At 53.9% G+C, this 15,629-nt stretch overlaps 6 protein-coding genes across 6 annotated transcripts; 4 read left to right on the top strand and 2 right to left on the bottom strand.

The window, feature by feature from the left end:
• Positions 1–33: 33 nt before the first annotated feature.
• On the top strand, positions 34–1,558 carry LAESUDRAFT_685487 (Bax inhibitor family protein). The gene is made up of 6 exons (XM_040905891.1): positions 34–334; positions 397–693; positions 748–875; positions 936–1,106; positions 1,162–1,266; positions 1,321–1,558. The coding sequence occupies exons 1-6, from the start codon at positions 71–73 to the stop codon at positions 1,367–1,369; spliced, it is 1,014 nt and encodes a 337-aa protein (XP_040760241.1). The 5' UTR covers positions 34–70; the 3' UTR covers positions 1,370–1,558.
• Positions 1,559–2,073: 515 nt separating this feature from the next.
• On the bottom strand, positions 2,074–3,980 carry LAESUDRAFT_661907 (MFS general substrate transporter; the record flags this gene model as incomplete). The annotated part of the gene is made up of 5 exons (XM_040904962.1): positions 2,074–2,730; positions 2,782–2,962; positions 3,010–3,222; positions 3,277–3,570; positions 3,628–3,980. 5 exons carry the CDS (start codon positions 3,978–3,980, stop codon positions 2,074–2,076), a joined length of 1,698 nt encoding a protein of 565 aa, XP_040760242.1.
• A 582-nt stretch (positions 3,981–4,562) lies between these two features.
• Positions 4,563–7,304, bottom strand: LAESUDRAFT_685496 (Sec1-like protein). Its single transcript, XM_040905892.1, has 9 exons — positions 7,186–7,304; positions 6,866–7,128; positions 6,602–6,815; positions 6,316–6,544; positions 6,102–6,263; positions 5,751–6,045; positions 5,523–5,697; positions 5,137–5,454; positions 4,563–5,077 (listed from the first exon to the last, which is right to left on the bottom strand). The coding sequence occupies exons 1-9, from the start codon at positions 7,207–7,209 to the stop codon at positions 4,631–4,633; spliced, it is 2,127 nt and encodes a 708-aa protein (XP_040760243.1). The 5' UTR covers positions 7,210–7,304; the 3' UTR covers positions 4,563–4,630.
• A 184-nt stretch (positions 7,305–7,488) lies between these two features.
• Positions 7,489–8,306, top strand: LAESUDRAFT_730258 (uncharacterized protein). The gene is made up of 3 exons (XM_040909801.1): positions 7,489–7,874; positions 7,926–8,192; positions 8,250–8,306. Exon 2 carries the CDS (start codon positions 7,934–7,936, stop codon positions 8,150–8,152), a length of 219 nt encoding a protein of 72 aa, XP_040760244.1. The 5' UTR covers positions 7,489–7,874; positions 7,926–7,933; the 3' UTR covers positions 8,153–8,192; positions 8,250–8,306.
• A 663-nt stretch (positions 8,307–8,969) lies between these two features.
• Positions 8,970–13,176, top strand: LAESUDRAFT_661940 (uncharacterized protein; the record flags this gene model as incomplete). Its single annotated transcript, XM_040904964.1, has 10 exons — positions 8,970–9,314; positions 9,374–9,444; positions 9,502–10,236; positions 10,293–10,497; positions 10,547–11,540; positions 11,592–11,762; positions 11,811–12,134; positions 12,183–12,320; positions 12,371–12,846; positions 12,898–13,176. The coding sequence occupies 10 exons, from the start codon at positions 8,970–8,972 to the stop codon at positions 13,174–13,176; spliced, it is 3,738 nt and encodes a 1,245-aa protein (XP_040760245.1).
• Positions 13,177–14,824: 1,648 nt separating this feature from the next.
• On the top strand, positions 14,825–15,455 carry LAESUDRAFT_730263 (uncharacterized protein). Its single transcript, XM_040909802.1, has 2 exons — positions 14,825–15,152; positions 15,225–15,455. The coding sequence occupies exon 1, from the start codon at positions 14,865–14,867 to the stop codon at positions 15,108–15,110; it is 246 nt and encodes an 81-aa protein (XP_040760246.1). The 5' UTR covers positions 14,825–14,864; the 3' UTR covers positions 15,111–15,152; positions 15,225–15,455.
• Positions 15,456–15,629: the final 174 nt, after the last annotated feature.

Raw genomic sequence — 15,629 nt, forward strand, 5'->3', positions numbered from 1 at the left:
GGCTCGCGATTTATGAGTGCGCGTGGCCACTCTCTTTCCTTTACCTTTACCTCCATCTCGCTCGTCCGCCATGTTTCGTGTCGGAATCGTATCTTCATTACGACCACTGTCAAGTCCATTGGTCGCCCAAGCTGCTCGACGGCCACTTCCAGCATCGAGCTTCCGGTCCTTCAGTAGCCTACGGCCGAATGTGTTCGCAACGCTGCAGAAGCGGTCCTCTGGCCTTCGCTCACCGTTCTTTTCCAACCATTCCCGCACGCTCTTGACGGATGCCTCTCCTGTCGTCGCTCGGCCATCACAGTCGGAGGCGTGGAAGCGTTATGGTATCACAGCTGTATGTGGTCCTCTCTGTGATTTGAATCCTGCGCATCGGGCTAAGCAACGGGAGAACTATAGGTAACAGTTGCCGGCACGATTGTAGCGGTCGATCTCCTACTCAACCGCGAGACGCGGGACTCTCTGTCTCCGGCTGAGCAATCGTACCTGCACGAAAGCTTCTTGTATGCCGGTGGTGGTCTCGGTGTAACTGCTCTGGTCGCTCGTTCGCTCTTCAAGAATGGATTCGCCTTCCGGGTCATGTCGGCCAATCCCTGGGTTGTGCTGGGAGTGAGTCTTGTGGGTAGCATTGGTACCATGATGGGTGCTATGTACACGCCCCCGGAGCACACGGTCTTGAAGCATGCGTTCTGGCTGGTATGTGTTTGGTGCTCTGCTCACTTGCGAAGATAGCCTAATAAAGATGTGCAGGGGTTCAATGCTTGCCAAGCTGCGACGCTCAGCCCTCTGTTCTTCTTCAGCCCTGCTATTCTATCTCGTGCTGCTCTCTACTCTGCGGGTGTGTTCGGTTCCTTGTCCTACATTGGTGCCACGGCTGCGTAAGCCTCCCCTTCCCTAAAAACCTACGCGCTCGTTCTCAGATCTTCATTTTTACACAGAAATGACAAGTACCTATACATGGGTGGACCCCTCCTCGCTGGTGTTACTGTTGTGGCTCTGAGCTCCTTGGCGCCCATGGCTCTTCCCCTCGGTATGCGTGGATTGGCTGTTGCTGAAGCGATATCCTTGTACGGTGGTCTCGCGGTGTTTGGTGGATTCATTCTTTTCGAGTACGCATTCATATCATGAAGCTACTGGAGCGATTGTCGCTGATGTCCCATGCAGCACCCAAAAGATTCTGCAGCATGCCCGTATGTCTCAGGTTGGAGCTGTCACGCGTGATCCAATGCGCGAGGCTATCAGTCTTGAGCTGGACATGATCAACATCTTGTGAGTAAATTTTATATGCAAGACCAGTACCAAATCCTGACAGGTCATTGGCAGTATTCGCCTTGTGCAGATCCTCTCCATGCAACAGAATAGGAAGAAGTAATGGTCTGACGTGGACACAGTATCTGTAGAAGTATAATTGGTTGTATAAAAGGATTATCCTAACATGTATAACTCTGTGTGTGATTCCCTCCTATTCCCTGTTTTGTCATTCAGCATCATGGGTATCGACGCGTCACGATCGCTTTATCGGTTGGACGCGGGAAGCACGACATTGTTAGTAACGGCAGCTCTTTCCGTCTCCATTTTGAGCTTGTTCTGAACAATGCGGATGTGTAGAACGTTGAATATTTGACGGAGACTGCCTCAGCAGAGCAGGAAGAAATTCGCGGCAACGGTACTTATGCAGGACAAGGTTGTGTACAAATGAAATGGCCCTATGTCCTGACCTCCCTCCTTTCAAAGGAGGTATTTGTGGTCTGCCTAGGCGAGGCGAAGAATGCGCATCTGTGGGTGCCTTATGTGCTGGACGTTTCTGGGGATTGGCTTATGTTGTTGACCAGGCATACGAGGATGTTTGATGGGGGGGAGGGGGGGGGGGTCAGCATACTACGTAGTCATTAACTGCGCACTATGTATCATAGTATGCATTTAGCATTGATCGTTATAGCGTTTAGCGTAGCACATATTGGTATCGACGGCAGTATCATGATAGCGACGTCCACTACGATATTGATGCGAACATGCCACGAGAGAAATAAATGAAAGCATCGTCCATATACAGTCCCGAAGATCATTGAGAACCCTTTATACATTCTTGACAGCATCCTTCTCCACCTCTTCCTTCGGCGGTGCTGGCGGCTTCGTGGGCGCATGCTTAGACTTCCTCCTGATGATCGGCCCAAACTTGTAAAGCACAAACGGGATCGGGCCCAGCAGAATGGCGATAAACCCCAGCAGGGTCGACGCCCACCTCGGGTTCAGCTGGTCATACATCTGCGTCGCAAACAGCGGGAAGCCTGCGCCGAAACACGACCGCGCGACCGTGTTGGCCGCGAGCGCAGACGCTGCGACGAAGAGATACGCGTCGATCATATAGTTGAACAGTGCGAGGAAGATCCACACGATGCTCCAACCGAGCGGAAAGCCCGCGAGGAGCGGCGCCCAGAGGCTGATCCTCGGGTACGACGTCCAGCCAAACCAGAAGAAGCCGATCGCGAACATCGGCGCAGCCCACATTGCGATCTCGAGCCGCTTCTCCGGCGGCACGGGCTCCGGCTCGTACAGAGCCTGCATGCGCACATAGCGTGGGTTGAAGATGAGTAGATAGAGAACGACACCGGTGATCCCGCCGATGAAGATCGGCAGGAACATCAGTCCGGATATGCCTTCGTTGAGATTGTGGCCTTCGGTGAAGACGATGGGGTAGGCTTCGAAAAGCAGATAGATGCAGCCGTACACAAACTGGAAACAATGTCAGGAGATGAGGGAATAAGAATGTCTTTGATTACTTACACTCATGTATGTTGTGATGGCAAGCAACATGGGTTCTTGGAAGAGGATAAGAAAAGGTCGGGCAAGAACGTCCCTCGCGTGTTGCCCAACAGACTTTGACTGCCGTTCCAACGGAGCCCAGTATCGGTCGTCTCCCGTCTCCTTGCGTAGCCTCTTGGCTCTCTGGACCATCAAAATAGGCCTGAAAGAGGTCAGAATTGGACGGTAACATATTTTACTAGCACATACAAGTATGTTTCCGGAAGCGTGAACACGATGAGGATCAAGCACGCTCCGGCAAAGAACGTCAGCACCCAGAAGGTCCAGCGCCAGGATACTCCTGCGACGCTCATGAATCCAGAGACGACGGGGCCTAGCGTGGGTCCCGCAAAGGGCGCGAGCGCGAAAAAAGCGAGAGCCTCTCCTCGTGTCCCTGCGTCCCAGATATCAGATAATACTGCCCTAAAACACGCGTCAAAATTATGCGACAGCGACTTCATCAGACATGTCACGTACCCGCTGTTGGACAGAGGAGCAGCCGCGAAAGTGCCGCCGAGGAAGCGGAATACGAGAATTGATGCGGTGTTGCGAGAGAGTGCGCAGCCAACTTGAAAGCATACATAGACAACGAATGAGAGGATAAATACGTTCCGGCGTCCAAGCTGCTCTGATAGCGGTCCCCATACGAGAGGACCCACGCAATAACCCGCGACGAAGAGAGATATTGTCAACGTCGCGACCTCTTCGCTGAACGAGAAGTATTCTATGAGTTGCCCCGCGATGCCCGTCGGGGCCGAACTTGCGAACGTTCTGTTCATTCAGGTCATTGGCAGCTGTATAAGAAAGAAAACTGGACTATATGCGCACGCATTTAACACGAGCAGCCCAGACAAGGCGGTCAAATACCATCGGTATGCCCTTGACCAGTTCTTCGGATTTTCTGGGTCGTCAACCGGTATGCGGACCTCGTAAGGGTCCCAATCCTTTTCTCCTTCTTCAGGGCCATATGCTTCGCGCTCAAATTCTGATTGGATGTCATCGTCATCTTGTGCAGTAGATTCTGCGATTGAGTGAATTACGGTGGCGGACGGAGAGGTGCTTCTCGCAGCGGATGTCTGCGAGCGTGTCTCTGGCTTGTTCTCTTCCTTTGCGGTATCAACAAGCGATTCCGCTCGAGAGATTGAAGATGAGGGGGAGGACTGAGGCTGCGAAGACGCCATGGGGAAGAGAGACGCGAGATGGGGGAAAAGTTAATACGTACAGGACGGGGATACAGGCTGCAAGGAACACCGTTTAGTAGGGTCAGCCGCCGCAGGGGAGGCGGATGCGGCCAGCAATTACAGTCAGCAGCAGGGACGCATCACGTCAGCCGAAGTCATGTTCAGCTCCGGTGAGTCGTTGGAGCAACGCTAGTACCCGCTCGGAGCGCAGAGGCATGGTTTCGCTAGGGGCGAGAGGGACGCGTCAGCAATTGTCGCGGGGAAGAGGTGTCGGCTGCTGTACTTGTATGCGATCTAGTCGATGTGCGGTGAGAACAGCCACTGCAGGTCCCCTTCAAAAAGTGTTAACGTGACCTCTTGACCCCATCTTACCCCGGTCATTGAAGGGGGGGTCAATCAGTTGACCCCAGTCAAGTCTAAGGGGTCAAGCCTTGACCCCTACATCACTGCCTTCGAAGAGCAAACGACCATTTGAGGCGCGTTCATGTTTGCTTGTTCGCAGCGAACAAGACAGCCGTGGCTCACGATCAGAACGGAGCGTTGTCATTTGTGCTGACAAATGACAGCGCACGAGATAAGATTGCGGATCAGATCTCCCGGCCTATTATGCGCTGTCTTAATTGACCGTGCTATCTACCTACAAGTCCGCCTCAGCCCTGCGCGCCCGCCTTGCCCAAGCCCTCCAGCACTTGCACGAATCCTCCCGGGTCCAAGATCTCCGTCCCCCCATACGTGACCCTCTTCCCCATCCTCTTCGCCCACTCCTCCAGATTGCCGTACTCGATGTACCCAGCGCCACCAACGACAAACACTATTCCCTCCGCAAACGTCATCCGCTTCGACCGTCCGCTCCCACCGCCAGCGGCCCCTGGTGCACTCACGCCAGAGATGCCCAGCCCCGCATGTGCGTTGCGCGGCGCGCGGGGGTCGAGGAAAAGGTACTCGTCCGTCTCCTGCAGTGACTGGTTCGACGCCGCAGACGACTCCATAAGCGCCTCCGTGAGCCGTGTCACTGGCAGAAGCTTGTTCGCGGGGAGGAAGTTCTTCACGCCTGAAATTAGGTTCTCCAGACCGCCATCTTTCAGCCGGTCACTGAGCTATAACGTGATGGCATGCATCAGTATTTGAAATATGCATCTATGGAATATATGCGTACCTTGTTGCTAAGGGCACTGAACCCCTTGAATAGCTCGCCGCCGGAAGTACTGCCACCCAAAACAGGTGTTGAGCTGCCACCAACTGAGCTCGGTATCGTCATTCGCGATATCTCCCTCAGCCGTCTGATGTATTCAAACGCCGCAACATCAGCACCAGCAGCCTTGAGCTCCTTCTCCAGCTCAGCCACGTCGTCCTTCGACAGCGCGTTGTCTGGCGAAGACAGGTAAAACACAAGCACGAGCCGGAGCTTGTCAACTGGCGTAGGGGTCACACCATCCTTGGGATGCTGGAGCGTCTCAAGGATAGTATGTATGTTCTAGCGTGCCAGAAGTTCATCAATATCAGCATCTGGGATCAAAGTCAAGTCAAATAACGACACATCACCTGTTTGCTGATGGCTTCCTCCGTGCTGAAAAGTTCGTCAAGCCCGCGCTTCTTGATCTCCTCCAACAGCGCAGTGGCAATGTTCATATGGGTATCTAGGACGGCCTTTCGTGCAGTCAGCTCCGGCAACGCTGTGATGGCAGTCTTCAAATGTGTGGCGTTCGCCGAAAGGTCACTGTCAACTAGTTAACTCCACTATCAGTAGACGTAAAAGAGAGGAGGTCATACATCTGAGCTACATCATTCACGTCGCTGACCCCTGTTGAGCGCGTAACCTCTGCCGCGTCCTGCTTGTATCGGTTTAGCTCGGTATCAATATCTTCTGCGACCTGCGGGAACGGGTTCGCCGCGTTCTTCGCCCAGAAGAAGTCCTTGGAATCGAGGTCATACGAACGCTTCTGCGGCTGTGAAACAACAACGCGATTGAGCTTCATCTCGAGGCAGTCTGAGGCGAGCGCTTGGTATGTCCATCCATGCGAGAGCATGGACACGAGATCGACGTTCCTATCAAGAATGAGCAGAACTACAGTACAGAACGTTAGTCAACGAGATATCTGTGGCAATTCAGTGAGCGCTCACACGGTCGTTGAAGGTTCGACAGCCCTGTTGAGTCCTGTGCGAATATGGATGCCGTGTGTGAGCGCGCTGCGGACAGAATAGCGTCGCGAATCTTCGTCTCCAGCTTCTTCGCCACCATCTCGGCCGCATTCCCCCGCGGACAGCGGATGATAGGCACATGTCCTGGCTAGACGGTTAGGCGCGAGCAACGTGCGCGAGTATGGAGGAAGCGCACCCATCGTCGCGACCACGCTGAAGAGCCCCGTCGCGACCCGCTCAATCTCCTCTTCGATTTGCTGCTCGGTCGTGGATGGGGAGTTGAGGAGGGTATAGGTTGAGTGCGATTGCGCGGGCCCGGATTGAGTGGAGCTTGTGGGAGTTGAGGCGGAAGCGGCGGCGGGCGGGGGAAGGAGGGAGAAGAGGGAAGGCGACGGTGCGATGAACGATAAGTATTGGTCGAGGACCTATGTCCGATGCAAGGCTAAGCCATTGTAGGAATTCATATAGCAGGTTAAACGCACCTGTGCGACCAGGTCGCCGGTACCATCGCGTGCCACTGCTGCTGCTAGCTCCTCCAATAGCGCCCTCGGCAATGGCTCGACGAAGTTGAGATGGAAAGACTCATAGAGGCACTTCTCTAGATCCTGCGCTATTCGTCTGATATTGACCAGCGTGGGTGAGACGAAGTACACCGCGGGCACGTCTGGTAGTGGTGGACGATTCGAATGCAGCTGTCTGCAACCGGCATGAATACGAGCATTTGATACTCAGCGATAGAAACATACACATGTAGAGTCACTCCGACATCACGAAGATCCTGTACGCGTAACACAGTAGCCAAGACGTCCTTCGTGTGTTGGTCGAGCACCAAGACCTTCCACACCGGGGGACCCGTCGGGACAGGCACTTTCAACGACGACGCGGTCTTTCCCGAGCCTGCGCTCAGGTTGATTATCCCGCTCGTATTCTCCACGGGGTTGTTAAGGTTGAGCAGGGTGAGCAACGCGGCCATCTGCGCCTCCTGCAGCGTCGGCGGGGCTGCGATCGTCTGGAGTTATTCATTGAGTTCTTCCCGGACATCCTCAGCAGGAGAAAACATACACACTTGTTTTATGGCGCTGCTCGCCATGGCGAGCGTGCGCTGATAAGTTTGAGTTGGAATTACTGCTACAAGTGAAGTTGCGTCTTATCTTACTACTAGGGCTCCAGGGCAGTTTAGACACTCTAGCGGGTGGCGCACGTGGATTGACGAGCGCCTAAACGTGGCTGTGATATCACGCGTTAATTGGACAAGCAGTCGGAGTCTTGTTCGCTCGTTGGCAACACCTTCGACTTTGACTCTTTCGCCGGTTACCAACGAATCACCATCTCGTATAATTGAAGCACTGCGGAAGCGAACATCGTGGGGTGGCTCTGAAGCACCGCTGCTGCGGAACGGTTCGTTATAGGTTTCAATCTCACGTTCAAATCGTCCAGCGGACGCAGCCACTTCATTTCATCACTGAATCTGTCGTCTCAACCTGCAATCACGGTTCGCGCTACTATCTGTTCTGATACACTGCTCATCCTCGACATGCCAAGGACGTGTGCGGACAATTTTGCTTGTATCTTCATTCAGCACTGCCTTCACTTGTATGGGAACGCTGGCACCATCGCAACGCTCTCATCACTCACTTGATGGACGGCTAGTAAAGATATCGATGGTTCCTTCATAAGTGGAAGCGCGGGAGGCAGCGAGCTGCAAGCCCCTCCCCACTGGCCCTCCTCTGTATCTTCACCCCAATCTCAATCACTGTGAGTTGAAGGCACCTAGTTTGTGTGCCGAACCCTGACCTGTTTCCCTAGTCTTCATAATGGGCTGCATCCATAGTCGGCAAAGGAAGATTTTTCTTGACGACTCTTCGGCTCCATTCTTGCCAATGAGCGGCCTGAGCAGCCCGGCATCGCAGTGCACGCCCAAAAACCCTCCTTCGCCGGTGATACAGGGAGAGCCGGCGCCATGGGTGTCTGGGCATAGGGTGCTCACCACCTTTGATGGTCAATATATCATTGCGGAGCCTTTCGGCACATAATAGTCGCGCCGGGTTGGAGTCTCTTCTACGCTATCAGTCGGTTCGTAGCCATTCACCAATGGATAAACCGCGTTGCTGATATGCGATACGACTGAAGCTCCTTCCCCTTCTCGCATTTCGGTTGTCTTGCTGGACTCGGTCATATTTATTCTCTTTCCTTTGGACATCCTCCTTCGCTGGACTATTTTGTATCCAGGATATGCTTCACGGAATTTACGTCCGTTGTGCCTGATCTATATGAAACTTCCATGGGAACCGAATGACTCGCTCATGCTCGCACATCGCGAAGATCAGAACTGTGCTGCCATCAGCGTTGCAGAACTTGCCTTCTGGTGCACAACAGCGTTGCTTGGACGGTCGAGAGGGATCAAAGCCGCAGATATGACGGGCGCTCGCGAGCGGAAGCAGATCACGCCCGATTGGCCCCGTGGAAACCATGGCTCGATTTGGCAGACATATTCAAAGCTCACAAGCGGGCGGCATGCTGAAACTCTCATGCAGGCTTCTCTCCTGCACATGCGAGACCCTTCATCTCTTTCTGATATCCGCTGCTTCATCGCCGTACCGTACGCTCCCTCTGTGCGCCGCCTACCAAGCCGCCCACCTCCGGGCGTCCATGCGCCACTCTGCTGCGCCGACAGTCGTTCGTTACCTATCACGACCGCAACGAATTGATGAACATCGCGAGAATGCACCGAATGTTCGGTGGACCGCGCTTGAACACCGTGTATACTTACCTTCCGAAAACCCAGATCCCCCCTCTGACTCTCTCAGCGAGCCGTCTCACTGTTCCTACGCGCCCTCATCCATGCCTGCAATGGCATCCTCTTCACTGGCGCGCAACGTGAATTTAAATCGTTCGGGGGATCATATAGGTGGAACGCGTCTGAACGGGTCTGCCGCTGCGCCTTTCCCTATCCGCGATACCATCTCTGGCTTAGCCGACTCTTCACCTTTGTATGCATCTGTATCTGTTGCTGAATCTCCACTCTTCGCGCACCCCTTTGCTGTTCGCTCCGGGCCCATCCACGGCCCGTCTTATGCTAAGATTGCTCGCGCTATACCGGACCAACCTGTATGTATAGGTGATGGCTTAGATGTTCCTGCTCTCGGTTTGCTCTCTACTCTTGTACTTCCTACTATTGTCGGTCTATGTATCTGGGTGAGTGTTCACGTCTATGTTCTTTGCGGGATGAACGATAACGGGCGCTACGCAACCAGCTATTATTTGCTATTCTGCGTCCTCGTTTTCGTCAGGTGTATGGCGTGAGGGAATGGTTTGCACCGCGAGGGTGTGTTATCCACCTTGTCGCGCTCTAGATTGTACACTGAAATGAACCCCAAAAAAGCCTCCGACCAGCCCATCTTAGCCACTCTTTTTGGGCTTTCCTCCTACCGGGAGTACCAATCAAACCTTCTCTTTCTATTGACCGCTTGGGCAGTGGGGAATCTGCAGCCAAAGATGCCCACACGTACCCTTCTGACGAGGAGTTAAGCCAACGGACTCTGTGGATCACTATCCTTATCGTTTCTGGATGGACCATCCTCGGTGTAGGTGGGCTTCTTCCATTGTACATGGCAGCCTTGCCTTGCCTTGCGCATTCGACGCCGCCATTCGAGTATCACGGACAGTACTCAACGTTACAGGACCTCAGCTTACTTCGGCTCCTCCAAAGTTTGCCCACCGGCACGGATTTTAGTGACCACTTCCTAACTGCGCCATATGTGCGCGTCCGGCTTATCATCCTCGTCATTATCGCTGTTTTGTTGGCATTAGCGCCTGCGCTGTGGCTGATCCTGCGCGAGTATAACAAACTGGTCGATTACAGAGAGCGTTGGGTCAGCGTGCGCTGTCACGGTGTAGAAATGGGCTGGCTCGGGGCGGGCCAAGCGCCCGGAGTAGTTGGCTGGGGAGAGAAGCGCTTGAAAGAGTTCATCATCAAGAATGGCCTGAGCTCTTCCATGGAGGTGGATGAAGGGACGAATGGGCACCCGAGGCGGCAAAGAAAACGACGCGCCGCTGATGCAAACGGAGCCGAGAAGGCAACGGGTGAAGTCGACATCCAAAATCTGTTCTCCATAGGGTAGATCGCGTCAATTTCCACTTGTATGCATAGTTCGCTGATCGAATGTTGGGTAGGGACACGACCGAGATTGCTCTCCTCATTGATGAAAGGGATGAGATTCTGGAAAACCTCGAAATTGCGGAGACCAAGTACGTTCAGAGTTTCCGCTTTACCACACCCGAGCCATCTCTCCAATTCCAACTTCCAACAATATCTGAGGAGCCTAATTCGACTATGAAGCTTGAGATTAGCCGGCCCCGTCCATTAGCAAGTGCTGCGGTGCGCTTGCCTTCCATATACATCGTTGCCCGTTCTGATGCTCTTGTAGAACGGACGCAAGAGACGGCGAGGGCGTAATCCCGCCTCAGGGTCATCATCGTTACCCCCGACGTCATATGTCATGCCTTCGCAGTACTACAAGCTCCGTGGCGTACGAGGAGTCAACGGCGGCCACCTCACTGATGTCGAGAGAGACGTGCTTCCCTCGATGAGGGGACCAAGCCTCGCCGAATCGATCAATTCCAGGGTCGTCGGTAGTCGTTTCCAGGAGGTGAACGCGAGCTCGCCCACGATTGGTCTGGTTCCCATGGGAAGTCAGGTGACGGTCAACAAGGACGGCCAGCTCGAAGCGGTGAGAGCCCCCGACTCGCCGTACATGGGCGCGGAACCGGGAACGTGGGCGCAGGACGATGTACATTCATCATGGGACACTGCTGCGTTCCACGATACACCTTACAATCCGTGGATCAATCATAGTTCGCAGGACCATATATTAAATGGCTCGGAAGAAGACTGGCACGATGTGCTAAACGAGGATCCCGAGGCCTTCCAAAACGCCGAGGAATACCCTGAAGATACCCGCAGACGTCCGAGACCGCCCCGTGCCAAAGATGGCGTGAACGCACATCGCGAATCGTTCCCTCTCCGCAATCGCAACACGAACAAAGGCGAGGAGCTGCCGCCGCCGCACCTGCGGCTGCAGCCCCATCAGCCATTCGTAAAGCCAGTGTCGGGAGTTGACCACCGAGCACTTGGGGAGATCTATGAGAACATCGGGATATGGCGATCGAGACTGAAGGCTATCAACGCTCAGATATCTGAGGCGCAGCGGATCGCGTACAACGACATCGCCGATGGTGTTCGTATCAAGGGCTGGTTGATGATCGGCCGCGGTCTACGGTTCATACCAGGCATACAGCTGATCGAAGGCAGAGCCAAGGAGGATATACGATGGGACGAGTTACAGAATGAAGGTGGCTTCGCTAGAACGCTCGGCTTCTGGACAGCCGCTGTCATGATTTCCATCATCCTCGCGGTCATCCGTACGTATGGATCAACACTCGATCGACGCGTATATTGACCTTATCATTCAGTCATGGCCGTTGCAGCGTTATACCTCAGCACAGCCCCTGACTTTGCACATTATTTCCCGTTCCTTATGCGACTAGACGAGGGAAATGAGTTGGGAGCAGGGGTTGCTACGTGCTTGGCAGCCGCGCTCGCCGCCGTCCTGTTCATCTGGGTAGTCCTCGCAATACTCCATTGTAGGTGCTTCACAGCCAGAACTTAGCAAGACTGACCTATGTCAACAGACTTCGGACCGCTGTATAGGACGGCTTCTCTCTCGCATTTGCAATTAGTCATGTTCAAGACGACATTTTGGGTTCTCATCCTGGTCGGAGGCGCTTCTTTCTTCACTGCTGGTGCACTGCTCTCTGCAATGCACTCGTTTAGCACCTCCATTGGTGTGACTGCTTCTGTCGCGGACGGCATCGTTTACATGAGTGCATTCGCGCTGATCCTCCTGCTCACTGTTGCAGTGTCTTTCCCCGGGCTCCTCTTGCTGCAACCTCTACGATTGTGGCGAGTGTTTTGGGCTGAGAAAGCAGCCATAACGTCGCGGCAGCGCTTCAGAGGTGAGACATACTAGTGAATAGGGAGACGCCGCGCTGACGATGAGTTAGCTGTATACCCACGAACGTACAATCCATCGTATACTTTGAGCTGCGCAGTGCTCGCGTTCACTTATGCGATGGCGTTCACGTTGCTATTCCCGCCGGTTGCTCCTGCTGCACTGCTTTTACTGTCTCTCGCGTTGATTGGTATGCGTTGTGTTCACTGTGATTGTGCACCAGTGCTTACAATACTTCAGCACATCGCTTCCTGGTCACGTACGTCTATGGTCGCACAACCTCTTCAACGGGTGGCCTCCTCCAAATCTGGTTGCTGCGGCGCTTCAGTACTTTGCTTGCGGTGCAGCCTCTAATATTGGGTCTCGTATTCCTGAGCAGGGAATTGTGGGTCGAAGGTGGCATCCTGTGCGGGTTCGCTCTGTTTGTCGTGATCTTCACGGAGGGTTACTGCAATCGGAGAACCATCCAGCCTGGCAAGCAGTTACTCAATCCGATAACGCTCGATCGTCTGCAGTCCTTCATTCGCATGTCGCAGCCCGGCGAAAACGGTTTAGTCGAGGAAGAAAGGCTAAGTGTTGTCGGCTCTGGTAGGCATGGGCGCTCGCGAGGCTCGTTTGCATCAATCTTGGAGATGCTGTCGCTCACTTTGGCTGTGGTACCAACGTCATCAGAAACGAGGGGGCCTATCCCGCTAGGCAAGTGGAAAAATGATAGCGTGATGCCGTAACTCGGACTGACCTTGTACCGTGAATCACTAGCAACCGAGACGCTTGACGACCTCACCGCTACGGAGCGCGCAGCACGCACGAACCCAGAGGCGCCGCCCCATCTCCCCCCGCTTCCATTTGCAGACCACGCCGAGGAGATGGCAAGCATTCTGTATGCCCCAGAATTGCTCGCGCCGCCTCCTGTCATTTGGTTGCCGAATGACACCGGAGGCATCGGGCGTTCGGAAGCGTATGACCTTCAGCGATACCACGAGCTTCGTGTGACTCAGGACGTTCGCGCAAAGGAGGACGCGACCTCTCGCCGGTCGTGGACCTGAGAAGCTCACCGTTTTGGCCTTACTGATTAGATGTCTTCAATGATCTTATTGACTTTATGACTGCCCGCTTTGACAGACCGACGGAACGCTGATGCTTTGGTAATGAGTTTTGTACAATTATGACTGATACACTAAGTCTGTGATAGTATCCTACACGATGCGGACTCATGTCGTTACTAATGATCGGCTGTGATCGGGTATATGGACCAGCTTTGACGTTCGGCATGCTCACCGCACGGTTCTGTGTGCTAGCTTACCGATGTCATCTTCAAGGTGCACCGGATATAAGATACTTGCCACTCAATTGGTGGAACGGGCGCGAGCGTGCATGTTGCCCAGACAAGATGTATGGCCGCTAGAAAACGAATAGAGTTGAGCGCTGCATTCTGGTGCTTCCTCGGCCCGTCTCCGGCTACGAGTCACTGGCCTGCTCTATAATCGGTGCAATTATGGCGACATCTTCTGAGTAGCAAGCCCTCCTACCCTGTGCATCTTCTAGCGGACTCGTGCCACTGTGAACGGCAGCAGCCTGCCTTTGGCCTTGATCCTTCTTTGCTAATCTTGTTCACCGCTGATCCTGTGTGCGCGAAACCGTTGTTGCGGACACCTCTAGAGAAAGGGGAACTGCTTATGCATCTTGTTGTGAGTGACATGCAATAGCTCACGGTTGAGGCTGAGACAGCAATAGTTTGGTAAATGACGTATGATGCATGTGCAGCAAGCAACGAGAGTGCCTCATGCGCTTGTGGCTCTCTTTATCCGAAGGCGCGCGTCGTGAGTTCATTCACTTACCCATTGCCATCAGTGGAAGTCCCATGCACCGGGATGCTCTGCCATAGAATGAACATCGGAGAGCGGCGATACGACCTGTTCGGAGCGCACCTTGTTGGGCACATGGCAAGGGGGCTGAGACTGACACCAACCAATTTTCCGGTGCTCTTCGATAAGGAAGTGCCCTATAACGAAACGAATGAATCCGTTTGAAGGAGCACACACGAGCGACCTTACGTTTAGGGGCTCGTCGTTGCGTCACAGTGGTCACGGGAGGTAGAAAGAATAGAGCAATTCGAGGGCCTGTCTCACACTCAATCAATCATGCAATCAGGGAGTAGCTGGCGCACCGATGCAATCAGGATAAACCAATTCTCGTGTTATCACGCGCACTACAAATTTCTTCGGAGTTCTCCAGTCCAACTCACAGGTTACGCCGCACTGATGGCCTTGATCTCATGTATGGAAGAAGGCGTAGTGCACACTGTGCACGCAAAGCGCATGCAGAGGATGAGGAATTCAGAGGTGACACAGGAACTTAAGCAGGATAGTTGTCCGCATGGAGGTATCGTGATGACCAAACAGCTGCTCGCTGTAGTCAGCGGCTGTTCGCCGGCAGCCACGGTTCGCGATGCCGAGTCTGATCTGTGGAAGAACCATGCCGACACGCAGAAGACGGAATAGCGAAGTGGAGCTCTGCAACATAACAGACGCACCGTGACCGTATTTTCGGCTTACCCACCCTCTCCCATTCAAAAGCTAATATCAACCCACCACTGCAATCCACCGCTGCACCTGCAACCCCCGCAGATCGGTAACAACAAGCTCCCTCTTTCGCCACCCGTGCCTTTGAATCGATATTTACCTTCTGATCCTAGTTGGGATCGTCGCCTCTGCCTGCTTATATCCCGACCAAAATGCTTGCAAACCCACCACAGTGCAATGACCCATCACAGTGCAACGAGCAGCACGATATCGATCCATTCATCCTCTACGCACAGTCGCTGCACAACTACACACTCCAGTTATGGACGGAATCCAGACGGATCGCAGAGGAGAAAAGGCGCGACAGGGCGGGAGAATTAGCAGGAGCGCGAAGGAGGGAAGAGGAGAGACAGAAGCAGAGGAATCCGGTTTTGACGACTGCCAGCAACGCAGTCTAGGTAGAGACCGAGGACAAGACTGGAATAGCTCGAGAGAACCCGGTGGGTTGATTCGGTCGATTTGCTGTCATGCTTGCTCAATGATGCCCGTATTGCGCGGGCCCTGGAATTCAGAACCGGTATTGTGGTCTGCAATCGCGTTTGCCCTCGCTGCCGGACATACCATCGGGCGCACAGTACCCATGCTAGCGTGCCCCACGCATACTATCGACTTGCCTGTTCTACATGTACGGCATCCAGATGCCCATGGTCACCCATGATACGATATATATCCAGGACTCTTACCTCTTGTATTCCCCCTTGCATCCTATTGATATCCGCCTCCTCTCGCTCGCACCTACACACGTGGTTATGGAAGTGTTGCCTGATCGAGACATCATGCCGCCATGCCGAAGACCGTCCAGCACTCCAGTACGCTCACTACGAGTAGAGTAACGAGCAAGAGCGAGCAAAACGTTACAGACACCATCTCTTATGTCCCTCCTGGCCTAGGCCGTTGGCCGGCTTCTCACCGTGATA

This window comes from Laetiporus sulphureus (genome assembly GCF_001632365.1).
Source record: "Laetiporus sulphureus 93-53 unplaced genomic scaffold LAESUscaffold_48, whole genome shotgun sequence".
In the NCBI taxonomy this organism is placed as follows: Eukaryota; Fungi; Basidiomycota; class Agaricomycetes; order Polyporales; family Laetiporaceae; genus Laetiporus; species Laetiporus sulphureus.